Raw genomic sequence first — 14047 nt, 5'->3', positions numbered from 1 at the left:
CCTATTTCTTCATCTTGAAGACACCAGAACCGATTATGGTTTATTGCATTAATAGATTGACAATGAGTAGGGTTTTCCCTTTTCAAATCAATCAGTTGTGGCATTCTAGGGCTTGAGGATTTTTTCCTCACCCATCTGACCGATTTACAACAATTAAATAAAAGATGGTTTGGATTAAACAGAACCTGTGATGGTGTGCTGTTTTCTTTATTGATTCTCCATGAGCCATTATTGGTAACCTTCTGGTCGCCGCCGGCCGCCGCTACAGTCGCCACCGTTGTTGCCATTTCCGCCGTTCTCAAACTTTTGCTTCGTGGGCAGGCTATGAACTCTTTCATTTTGATGGTAACCGATGGTGATTTGAGGAGAATGCTAAGGTAAGTATTTTTGCTTAACCTTATTTGTTCAGATTTTATATTATTTATTCTAAAATCACTGCAATTGATGTGATTAATCGAGCTACCGTTACTTGTTGACATGGCAGCTTTGTCTTTTGAGCTACCGTCGATTCTTGACATGGCAGCTTGAAATTGTTTCTGGTAAATGATTGAAGCTAAAAAAATGATTGTATTGATCAATGGATCGATCCCGTTAGCTCTATTACCATGTTAACAGTGAAATTTAAAGATTGAAGTGTGTTTATTGAATGCTATAATCAGTTACAATTGACTGAATTGAGATTGACAATAGCAATGAGCTTTCTTTTATACATCAAAAATCTAACAGCTAATTCTATATTGAGGTAAGGTTCCGAATCACTTTTGGAACCACCTTGATAAAAAAGGAAAGCTGCCGTTGTTTCTGCTCTATTAGCCGTTTGGATGTGCAGTCTCTATTTCGGGATATGATGAAACTTGTCATGACCCGGATTTTTCCATGATTATATATTGAACAATATTAATATTTACATGATTAAATGTTTCCAACATATTAAACAATAAAACTTTTTAAGACTTGATTAATTGAAACGAATTTTATGTAAACGTGTGACCACCCAACTTGTCCGATGATTCACGAACGTTATAACTTGTAAATAACATGATAATATATATATGAACTTATATATATATTTAACATGATGAAATGATAATTAAGTATCTCATTAAGTATATTAACAATGAACTATATACATAAAATGAGACTACTAACTTAAGGATTTCGAAACGATATATATACGTAACGATTATCGTTGTAATAACATCTTAATATTTATATATCGTATTAAGATATATTAACACACTATGTTATCATGATAATATAACAATTTAACCTCCCATTAGATATAATAACAATGGGATTAATTACATTTAACAAGGTCGTTAACTTAAAGGTTTCGAAACAACACTTACATGTAACGACTAACGATGATTTAACGACTCAGTTAAAATGTATATATATCTAGTGTATTAAGATTTATTAATACACATTTGAAGGAATTCAATACATATATCAAAACACTCTTACTTAACAAAAATAATCACAATTGTATTCCCATTTGTTTTCATCAAGAATTCTACTCGTATTCGCTCGGTATTTGCACTCGTATTATACCCAGCTTCTAGATGTATTTACTATTGGTATATACCAATAAAAATCTTCTCTTTAGCAGCCTTAAATGATTAAGAAACATGTGGAACAAACCATTTATCAAGTAGCATGAATTATTTAGCAAGAAAACAAAATTAGGAATCTTTTCTTTCTTTATAAACTAAAAACGTTTTTATGCATACACACCATTTCTTCATTCCATTTTCTCATACTTACACTCCCAATTCTCTCTCAAAATACTCCTAACTTCATACTTGATCATCTCCAAGTATTTTTCCCATCATTTAGCTTCAATTACAAGCTTTAATCATCATAAAAATTAACCTAGAATCAAGAAGTTGCAAGATTACTTCCAATCTTTTTAATCCAATCCAACAACTCATCAAAGATCAAAAACTTCCATCTAATCTCAGTAACTTTTCATTCTTAATCAAGGTAATAATTATATCCAAGCTTTGGTTTAATTCCTATAAACATAACTACCTTAAATCAAGTAGTAATCTTACTTGAACTTGTTTTCGTGTCATGATTCTGCTTCAAGAACTTCCAAGCCATCAAAGATCCTTTGAAGCTCAAGTTATTTTCTCATAATTTACAGTAGGTTTACCTACTATACTTGAGGTAGTAATGATGTTCATAACATCATTCGATTCATATATATATAACTATCTTATTCGAAGATTTAAACTTGTAATCACTAGAACATAGTTTAGTTAATTCTAAACTTGTTCGCAAACAAAGTTAATCCTTATAACATAACTTTTAAAATCCACTAAAAACATGTTCTATATCTATATGATATGCTAACTTAATGATTTAAAACCTGTAAACACGAAGAACACCGTAAAACCGGACATACGCCGTTGTAGTAAAACCGGGGGCTGTTTTGGGTTAGATAATTAAAAACTATGATAAACTTTGTTTTAAAAGTTGTTCTTCTAAGAAAATGATATTTCTTATGAACATAAAACTATATCCAAAAATCATGGTTAAACTCAAAGTGGAAGTATGTTTTTCAAAATGGTCATCAAGATGTCGTTTTTCGACGGAAATGACTACCTCTTTCAAATATGACTTGTAACCTATAACTCTGACTATAAACTACTACTTTTTCAGTTTAGTTCTAAATACTACAATTCATTATGAAACCATAGCAATTTGATTCACTTTAAACGGAATTGTAATGAATATTTGGCGAGCAAAACAAAATCTGCTAAAATTAACGTTGTATGGACGAAATTTATATTGTAAAAACTATATTAACCATATCCTTGCTAACTTTTTCTATATATATTTGGACATGTTATCATTAGTATAACAAAATATTATAATCTTAGTTAATTCCAAGATTGTATATATATAATAATCTTGGTACATTCCATGACAATAAGTATACAATACGTTTTGATAAATCCTAAGACAATAAGTATACAATACATTTTGATAAATTCTAAGACAATACATATACAATACATCTCTGGGTTGATGCAAATACAATACGTATACAATACATCGTGGGGGTAATTCTAAGATTATATATATACCGATTATTGGACTGTTGGACATTTCAGACTATTTTGGACTACTAACCAAGGACTACTAACATAAAAATATTAAAAATTAATATATAAGTATTCTATGAACTTGTTTTATTTTATTCATATGTCGTATTATTATCTGAATCATTATTATTGTTATAGGTTCGTGAATCCAAGGACGATGGCCATATTTTTAATAAGCTGAAAACTTATTATTAATATACTTTTACTACCGTGAGTATATAGTCCCATTTTTAAACTCTAAAAATATTTTGAGATGAGAATACATGCATTTTATGTTTTACACCATGGACGCAAGTACTTAAAATATATTCTACGTTGAGTTGTGCCACATTGCATATCTTCCCTAATAGCTTGGTAACTAATATTTACATGTTGTAAGAACATGTAGGTGCGAATCCTATTGATAGATCTATCGGGTTTGACAACCCCAACCGGGCTAGTCGCTCTAGTATCATAAACGGTTGCATAGTACTTCATTTTTACTACACTTGGTACAGTGTAGGGAGATTTCATAATAAAGGGAATATGCTACATTTATGGTTAAGTATGGTTACCGAAGCGCTCAACAACTTATAGAATATCTTTATTGAAATATTTATAACTATGAAATTTTATGGTCTATATTCATATCGATGCTAGCTTTAAACCTATATATCTCACCAACCTTTGTGTTGACTGTTTAAGCATGTTTATTCTCAAGTCCTTAAGAAAGTCTTCCACTGTTGCATTATCTGAGCAAGCTGTGCATGGAGTCTCATGCTTTTGTTTAAATGAAGTGTTGCATTCAATAAAAACTTTGTCATGTATTATATTCAACTGTTATGTCACGTGTGTAGTATTTGAAAACTGATGTATTATGGGAATTATTTCTTAAATAATCGCCCACTTGTTTAAAACATGCATTATGTATAATAAGGGTGTGTCTTTTTATGAAACGAATGCAATATTTTCTAAAATGTATCATATAGAGGTCAAATACCTCGCTATGGGACCAATGAATAACGTACCGCGTATATAGTAATATGGACGAGTCATTTCAGTTGGCATCAGAGCAGAGGTCTTAGTGAACCAGAAATTGCATTAGTGTGTCTGACAGGTATTTGTTAGGATGCATTAGTGAGTCTGGACTTTGACCGAACTTGTTTTTGAAAACCATTACTTATCATTTTTGGTCAGAAATTAAATATTATAACATGTAAATATTATGTGGTATATTACTAATGAGGTAGTTAATGTGTGATAGATGTCTACTTCTAGCACCAATCTCATTATCACATTCAGCGACTCCGAAGTTGAATCTCCAGTAAAAGTACCAATCATCGACTTATCTGATAACAATGATGACACGAAGGAAGGTGTATCAATCATCTATATAACTGATGATGATGATGACCTGGAGTCGGATGCATTTTTGGAAGACTCACAATTCCTAGAGGAACCAGAAGAGGAACCTATAATCGTCAACCCAGAAATTCCAAAAGCAGAAACTAATAAAACAATTATTATACCAAGTGCTCCCGATACTACCACACCTAGTCAACAATGTCTTACCAATACTACAGAAATGTCATCTACTGAACCCCTCTAACGACCCGTCCTAATCCATCTGGACGAATACATTACATTTGGTTACATCGCGAGGTACTTGACCTCTATATGATACATTTTACAAATATTGCATTCGTTTTTAAAAGACAAACTTTCATTACATCGAAAGTTAACGGCATGCATACCATTTCATAATATATCCAACTATAATTGACTTAATAATAATCTTGATGAACTCAACGACTCGAATGCAACGTCTTTTGAAATATGTCAAGAATGACTCCAAGTAATTTCTCTAAAATGAGCAAATGCACAGCGGAAGATTTTTTTAATACCTGAGAATAAACATGCTTTAAAGTGTCAACCAAAAGGTTGGTGAGTTCATTAGTTTATCATAATCGATCATTTCCATCATTTTAATAGACCACAAGATTTCATTTATTCAATAATCATACACTCGCAAGTGTATAAAATTCATTCATATGGATTGAACACCTGGTAACCGACATTAACAAAATGCATCTAGAATATCCCCATATATAAATATCGAAGTACTAAAGCAGTTCAAATTCTCTGACTGGGGCGTGTCAAAGCCCATAGATCTATCTTTAGGATTCGCGTCAATTGGTGGCAATTATAATAAACACCAATTCTTAGGCTACCAAGTTCAACAAGGGCGATATCCGGTATAATGATTCAACCATAGAATGTAGTTTTGATTACTTGTGTCTATTTCGTAAAGCATTTATAAAAGCGCATGTATTCTCAGTCCTAAAAATATATATATAGCAAAAGCATTTAAAAAGGGAGCAAATGAAACTCACTTAATGTATTTTGTAGTAAAAATACATATGACGACATTGAACAAATGTAGGGTTGGCCTCGGATTCACGAACCTATATTCAATTATGTATATATATTAAAACATATACTCGTAATCGAACAATTATAACTTTATATATTATGTAATTAATTTGTATATATATTTGAAAATGATTATTATATATATATATATATATATATATATATATATATATATATATATATATATATATATCAAAAATACTTAATAATATATCAAAAATACTTAATTTGTTATATATGGATATTTATATAAAATTTTTAATCTAGTTAATTTATATTTATATGTAATATACTTATAAGTATATTTTTATATAGATAATAATATTTAATATAAATAAAAGTTGTATTTAATTATATTGATAATAACATTACTACTAATGATATTCATATTAATAATATTTTTGTTAATAATAATAATAATAGTACTAAAAATGGTACTAATGCTAATATTAATGAAAATAATATTAAATTCTGTTATTTTCATAATAACACTAATAATAATAATCATAATCATAATAGTAATAATAATACTTGTATCAATATTAATCATATTAATAATACTAATACTACTTAATAATAATACTAGTAATGATAATAAGTTTAGTAATAATAATAATAATAATAAAAATGATAATAATCATAATAAGACTTATAATCATAATAATAACATTATTAACTAATAATAATAATCATAACAACAATAATAATAATAATCATAATAATTAATATTAATAATGATAATAGAACTAGAGGTAATGGTGTATACCCTTTCAAAACTTTGTCTAAAAAGAATTGTCCCAGGTGATACTCGAACCCGCGACCACTCGCTACTCCGTAACCATACTTAACCATTGCTCCGTTTTTACTTTTCTGTTTTATATTCCGCCCGATTAAATATATCCAATATTGTTTCTGTTCTAATTTCTTCTTCTTCATCATCAAAATCCAATTCATTGGAAGTAATTCAAAATCATAACAACTAACCTACATTTGTTTAGAATATATAACGAAACAGAATTTCTCGACGATTGAACTTTGTAAAAAAAATATAATAAGAGGAACAGCCTGCTACTGTCGCACGACTTTGAAAAAAAAATTGATTTTCGAATTCCGATGTTTTTAGCTTATGATAATAACATGAGTTAGGTTATTAATCATCCATGGAAACTTTATAAATTATCAATTTTACTTGAAACATATCAGATAACTCGAATTTAATTGAAGAGCAACAGTTGACTTTTTTAGAATTGAAACTTTGACTCAGAAATTCATGATCAATTGGAAGAATTAAAGTTCAAAACTTTGCAGATAGTTCAACTACATGTATCCTAACACATCGGCATTGTTGAATTTGGAAAATTTTGTTGAATTCGAGATATGGTAAAATAACTATGGCGACAGAGGTTTAAGCTATAAAAAAATATAAATCCCAAAGCAGTTATTGGAATTTTCGATGATATAGAGCTTGAATAGATTGTTATCAATAATACAAATAGATAGATTGACTTATGGAAATTATGGTCGACCATATATCACAAGTAAAATAGTATATATGAGAAAAAAGTTAAAACAGATTAAGACATACATGTTACGCATGGTATCTCTGTTTCTATATATCTTAATTTAATTTTTAAATAATTAATAAATATATTACACTAATATTAATAATATTGATATATATATATATATATATATATATATATATATATATATATATATATATATATATATATTTTTGATAATAATAAACATACTAGTCAAAATAACTCAGTATTAAAAATATTAATAATAAAAGTAATAATGATAATAATATTAATATTTCTAATAATAATAATATATTAATAATAATAATGACCCTAATAATCATGAAAATGATCATTTTAATTAATAATAATGATGATGATAATAATAATATTATTAATGATAATAATAATAATATTAATAATCAAAATAACCCTAATAAAAAGAATGATAACAATTTTAATGGTATTGATAATAATAACAATAATATACATCCCAAGAATAATGATATTTATAATAATGTTAATAGTATTATTGATAATAATAATTACATTCATGATAATAATAAGTTGTATATAAAAAAAAACAACACTTATAATAATTTTAATAATCTCAGTGATAATAGTAATGACGTTAATAATATTGATAATTATAATGATATTAATATAACAAATTTGGCGTATCAATTTCATGTATATATACTTAATGATATTGCCTAATATTATTATTAATATTAAATTAATATTAATAATAACACAGAAAATAAATATAACAACCATATTTTACTTGCCATTACTTTTAATATATTAATAGTATATTTTTATAATATAATGAATATTTAATATTTATAAATTTTATATATTTATTACAATATATATAATATTACTTATGCATTGATTTCATATATATATATATATATATATATATATATATATATATATATATATATATATATATATATATATATATATATATATACATATTTATTTACAAACAATTGTTCGTGAATCGTCGGGAATAGTCAAAGGTTAACGGAATTCATGTAAATTGTTCAAGAACTTTCAAGACTTTACAATACAGACTTTGCTTATCGTGTTGATAATGCTAAAAACGAACATATATTTCATAGCATTATTCCTCAAGAAAGACAAGCTTTTAGTTGCAATTGTCCTATTTACAAGTGATATTCGTTTAAATAATAAAAGGTGAAGACAAAAGGCAGATTCGACGAATTGAAGACGCAAACGACCAAAAAGCTCAAAAGTACAAAAGACAATCAAAGAAGTTCCAATTATTGATAAGAAACGTCTCAAAATTACAAGAGTACAAGATTCAAAACGAAAAGTACAAGATATTAAATTGTACGCAAGGACGTTCGAAAATCCGGAACTGGGACCAGAGTCAACTCTCAACGCTCGACGCAACGGACTAAAAATTACAAGTCAACTATGCATATGAATATAATATAATATATAATTAATTCTTAAAATTAATATATATATTATATTATATTTAAATAAACGTCGGCAGAAGAAAACAACCAAAAGTGGCTCTCCCAGCTGGCCATGCGATCGCATGGCCTGGAAGGCATAAATCCATGCGATCGCATGAGCCCCTTTTCCAGATCACAGGCCTATAAAAATCGAGCTTTGGTGCACCATTTATCCATCCTTTAATCTCTCTCTCAATATATACGTAATATATATATATTTATATTTTAATTTTAATTTTAATTTTAATTTCTAATAATAAGGGTGTGTTAGCGAATGTTGTAAGGGTGTAAGTCGAAATTCTGTCCGTGTAACGCTACGCTATTTTTAATCATTGTAAGTTATGTTCAACCTTTTTAATTTAATGTCTCGTAGCTAAGTTATTATTATGCTTATTTAATCCGAAGTAATCATGATGTTGGGCTAATTATTAAAATTTGGTAATTGGGCTTTGTACCATAATTGGGGTTTGGACAAAAGAACGACACTTGTGGAAATTAGACTATGGGATATTAATGGGCTTTATATTTGTTTAACTAAATGATAGTTTGTTAATGTTAATATAAAGATTTACAATTGGGCGTCCCTATAAATAACCATTTACACTCGATCGGACACGATGGGCGGGGTATTTATATGTACGAATAATCGTTCATTTAACCGGATACGGGAATGGATTAATAGCCACTAGAATTATTAAAACAGGGGTGAAATTATGTACAAGGACACTTGGCATAATTGATAACAAAGTATTAAAACCTTGGGTTACACTCAGTCGACATCCTGGTGTAATTATTAAACAAAGTATTAAAATCTTGTTACAGTTTAAGTCCCAATTAGTTGGAATATTTAACTTCGGGTATAAGGATAATTTGACGAGGACACTCGCACTTTATATTTATGACTGATAGACTGTTATGGACAAAAACCAGACGGACATATTAAATAATCCAGGACAATGGACAATTAACCCATGGGCATAAAACTAAAATCAACAAGTCAAACATCATGATTACAGAAGTTTAAATAAGCATAATTCTTTTATTTCATATTTAATTTCCTTTATTTTATATTTAATTGCACTTCTAATTATCGCATTTTTATTTATTGTTATTGTATTTAATTGCACTTTTAATTATCGTACTTTTTAATTATCGCAAGTTTATTTTATCTCACTTTTATTTATCGCAATTTCATTATCGTTATTTACTTTACGCTTTAAATTAAGTCTTTTATTTATTTAATATTTTACATTTGGTTTTAACTGTGACTAAAGTTTTAAAATCGACAAACCGGTCATTAAGCGGTAAAAACCCCCCTTTAAAATAATAATATTACTTATATATATATTCGTATTTTTATAAATTAAACTAATATAGCGTTAAGCTTTGATTAAAAGATTTTCCCTGTGGAACGAACCTGACTTACTAAAAACTACACTACTGTACGATTATGTACACTGCCTATAAGTGTTGCAGCAAGGTTTAAGTATATCCATTCTATAAATAAATAAATATCTTGTGTAAAATTATATCGTATTTAATAGTATTTCCTGCTAAAATTTAATAGTATTTTATACCCCTTAGCTTTAACCATCAAGTATTTTTGGCGCCGCTGCCGGGGAACTTTCTTGCTTAAAAGCCGGAAGCGCAACACTAATATATATAAAAAACAAAAAGATTTTTATTTTTAGTTTACTTTTATTAAAATACGCTTTTGTAAAAAAATACGTTTTAATATATTCAAAAATATAAAAAGAAAACAAAAATATAAATATTTTTAAGAGTTTGTTAAATATTTAAGTTCTATAAAAGTTTATTTATCTTTATTTTATAAAAATATAAGTTTTATTTAATTTATATAAATATATTACATAAATATATAAAACAGAAAATTCAACACAGCAAAATAAAAAAATAAAAATAAAAACACTCGAGTCCGGTACTGTAGCAGCCCACTCTGTGGCCCGAAACCCTAGCCCATGCGATCGCATGGCTGGATAGCTTAGGACTCATGCGATCGCATGAGCCCGTCTGACACGCCACAGTTGGTTGCAGTCAGCATTTATTACGGGTTATTATTATTATTAAACAAACCCTAATTAGGGTTGTATTATTATAATATTTAAGTTTTAATTTTACTATTTTGTATTATTTAAGTTTAATTAGTTTAATTAATTTATAAAATTAATAGTTTTATAAAATAAATAATATAAAAATAATATTTTTATAAAAATTGTCCTTTTTACAACTTTTAGTATATTTTTATATTTTGTTCCTTTTTAATTGTTTTAGCGTAACTTTTGTATTTTTCGCTTGTATTTAGTTTTAAGACATAGTTTTTGCCATAGTTATTTTTATTTCTAGATTTTTAGGCTCTGTCGTAAAATTCCTTAAGTGCTTTTTCTTTAGACTAAGATATAGGTGCTTTAGAATTTTGCGACGCCTTTTTAAGTTTTAGTACCTTTTTAAATTATTGCCATTTGGGATATAGTTCTACTTGTAAGCTTTAATATTTTTAGACGCCTTTTACCTATGGATCAATTATCATTCCAATTAGTAATCTCAATTTGCGATTATAATTTTAAGTTAGTGATAGTAATAAGGTTGGGATAGTCAGGTATTTTTAAGTTTTATAATTCACTTTCTTATTTTTCGACGCCTTTTTCAATTTTTTTTTCTTTTTCGACCTTTTTCGACGCGCTCTTTTTCTTTCTTATTTCTCGCCATTCTAGTTTTAGGACATAGATTTTTATTCTACTTCTTATCTAAATTTCTTAAAATTACGAAAATTTATTTTAAGTGGTTAAATTGATAGACATCAAAATTTTCTGGTTCGTAGTAATAGTTGGATTTGTACGTGGACCGGGTTATTGGAGCCAAACAGTCCTCAATTATATTGAGACCAAACGAATCCTGCCCCTCTGCTGCATCTTTTGGCTATTCGAAACGTGAGCAAAATCAGAAAAGTCTATTAATTGGATAACTTATATAATTTTTCTTTCCTTTTAAAAACTAATAAGATATTCAGTGAATGCACCGAGCAAGACGTTCACCACCTTTTGTATGTTCACCCCTGTAACTAGATCAAGACATCTAGCAAATATTACCGCCGTTGATTTTTCTTTAGAATCGTCATCCAGTCGACCAAGTACTCCAATTCAAATTTTCGATAATCTATTTTTTGAACCCGACCTCACAATTGAGAATCCGGAGAATATTCAGGGATGATTCATAGATCCTGAACCATTAAATTTTTCTCCGGAACCACCAATCATTCAAACAGAGATTGTTGAGGAACAAACCATTAAATCAGAATCCTCTAGTGATTCCGATTCAACAAATTCAATTATGGAGAATCTGGAACCTTTAAGTATGGAAGACCGAATGAGAGCTAAACGCACTGGCCAAGGTCACGCAATTACTCATCCTGACATTAATGCGCCAGATTATGAAATCAAAGGACAAATTCTACACATGGTGACTAATCAATGCCAATTTAGTGGTGCGCCGAAGGAAGATCCAAATTAACATCTTCGTACCTTTAATAGGATCTGCACTCTATTTAAAATCCGAGAAGTTGAGGATGAACAGATATATCTCATGTTATTTCCCTGGACTTTAAAGGGAGAAGCCAAAGATTGGTTGGAATCGTTACCTGAAGGGGCGATCGATACATGGGACATTTTAGTTGAAAAATTTCTTAAACAATTCTTTTCGGCATCTAAAGCCGTAAGACTTCAAGGAGAAATTGTTACTTTCACACAGAAACCGAATGAAACTCTATATGAGGCGTGGACAAGATTTGGAAAGTTATTAAGAGGATGTCCGCAACATGGTTTAGATACCTGTCAAATAGTACAAATATTCTACCAAGGATGCGACATCACTACAAGGAAAGACATCGATATAGCAGCTGGTGGTTCTATTATGAAGAAAACCGAAACTGATGCTTACAAAATTATTGATAACACTGCTTCCCACTCACATGAGTGGCATCAAGAAAAAGATATCGTTAGATCATCTAAAGCAGCTAGAGCCGATTCTAGCCATGACTTAGATTCCATTTCCGCAAAGATAGATGCTGTCGAGAGACGAATGGAAAAGATGACTAAAGATATCCACTCAATACGAATTAGTTGTGAGCAGTGTGGAGGACCACATTTGACAAAAGATTGTCTCAGTATTGAATTAACAATGGAACAAAGAGAGAATGTTTCATATCTAAACCAAAGGCCTGAAAATAATTATCAGAATAATTATCAACCGCCAAGACCGATTTACAATCAAAACCAGAATTATAATCGAAATATTCCATACAACAACCAACAATGTCCTAGCAATCAACAAGTATCCAACAATACTTACAACCAGCAAAGACCTAATTTTCAAAACAAACCACCACAAACCGATGATAAAAAGCCGAATTTAGAAGATATGATGACGAAGCTAGTTGAAACTCAAACGCAGTTTTTCACATCTCAGAAACAAACCAATGAACAAAATGTTCAAGCATTTAGAAATCAACAAGCTTCTATTCAAAATTTGGAACAAGAAGTAAGTAACCTAGCAAGGTTAATAGGTGAAAGAAAATCGGGAAGTTTACCTAGTGATACAAATGCAAACCCCCGGAATGAAACAGCTAAAGCCATTACCACAAGAAGTGGTACAACACTTAAACCACCTGAAATACCTGTAACTTCTGATGAAGCTATTCCTACTCCATAAGAACCACAACCTGATCAAGATAAGGAAAAAGAACCGGTAGTTGAAAAGGTTAATGAAGATAACACAGCTAAGGATAAACCTTATGTTAAACCATACCAACCACCACTTCCTTACCCGAGTAAAATGAAGAAAGAGAAACTTGAAGCCGAGCAATCCAAATTCTTGGATATGTTTAAACAGATAAATGTAAATCTTCCTTTCATTGATGTGATTTCAGGAATGCCTAGATATGCTAAATTCTTGAAAGATCTAATCTCAAATAGAAAGAAAATGGAAGAACTCTCGGCTATTACTATGAATGCTAATTGTTCAGCAGTGCTGTTGAATAAGATACCAGAAAAACTATCTGATCCAGGAAGTTTCACAATTCCATGTTTTCTGGGTAGTCTTAGTTTAATAGAAGCATTGGCAGACTTAGGTGCTAGTATAAATTTAATGCCGTATTCACTATACACTAAACTAGACCTAGGAGAATTGAAACCAACAAGAATAAGTATACAACTAGCCGATCGATCAATAAAATATCCTAGAGGGATAATGGAGAACATGCTAGTTAAAGTTGGTACTTTAGTATTTCCAGTAGATTTTGTTGTTCTGGACATGGAAGAAGATTCTCAAGTTCCTCTCATATTAGGAAGACCATTCTTAAACATGGCTAAAGCAATGATAGACGTGTTCGGTAAGAAATTGACCCTAAGTATAGAGGACGAGAGTGTTACCTTTTCAGTTGATAGAGCAATGCAACAACCGCAATCTGCAGATGATACATATTATTATATTCAAACTA

General features: G+C 29.4%; 1 protein-coding gene across 1 annotated transcript in view; it reads left to right on the top strand.

Moving 5' to 3' along the window:
• Window positions 1-692: 692 nt before the first annotated feature.
• LOC139871361 (uncharacterized) overlaps window positions 693-14047 on the top strand; it is a 32042-nt gene continuing 18687 nt past the window's right edge. Inside the window, exon 1 of the mRNA XM_071859079.1 lies at window positions 693-742. Coding sequence (XP_071715180.1) covers window positions 693-742 — 50 coding nt within the window. The remainder of the gene's footprint in view (window positions 743-14047) is intronic.

The sequence above is a fragment of the Rutidosis leptorrhynchoides genome, chromosome 10, assembly GCF_046630445.1.
Source record: "Rutidosis leptorrhynchoides isolate AG116_Rl617_1_P2 chromosome 10, CSIRO_AGI_Rlap_v1, whole genome shotgun sequence".
Taxonomy (NCBI): domain Eukaryota; kingdom Viridiplantae; phylum Streptophyta; class Magnoliopsida; order Asterales; family Asteraceae; genus Rutidosis; species Rutidosis leptorrhynchoides.
This window is presented reverse-complemented; position numbering and strand designations above follow the sequence as displayed.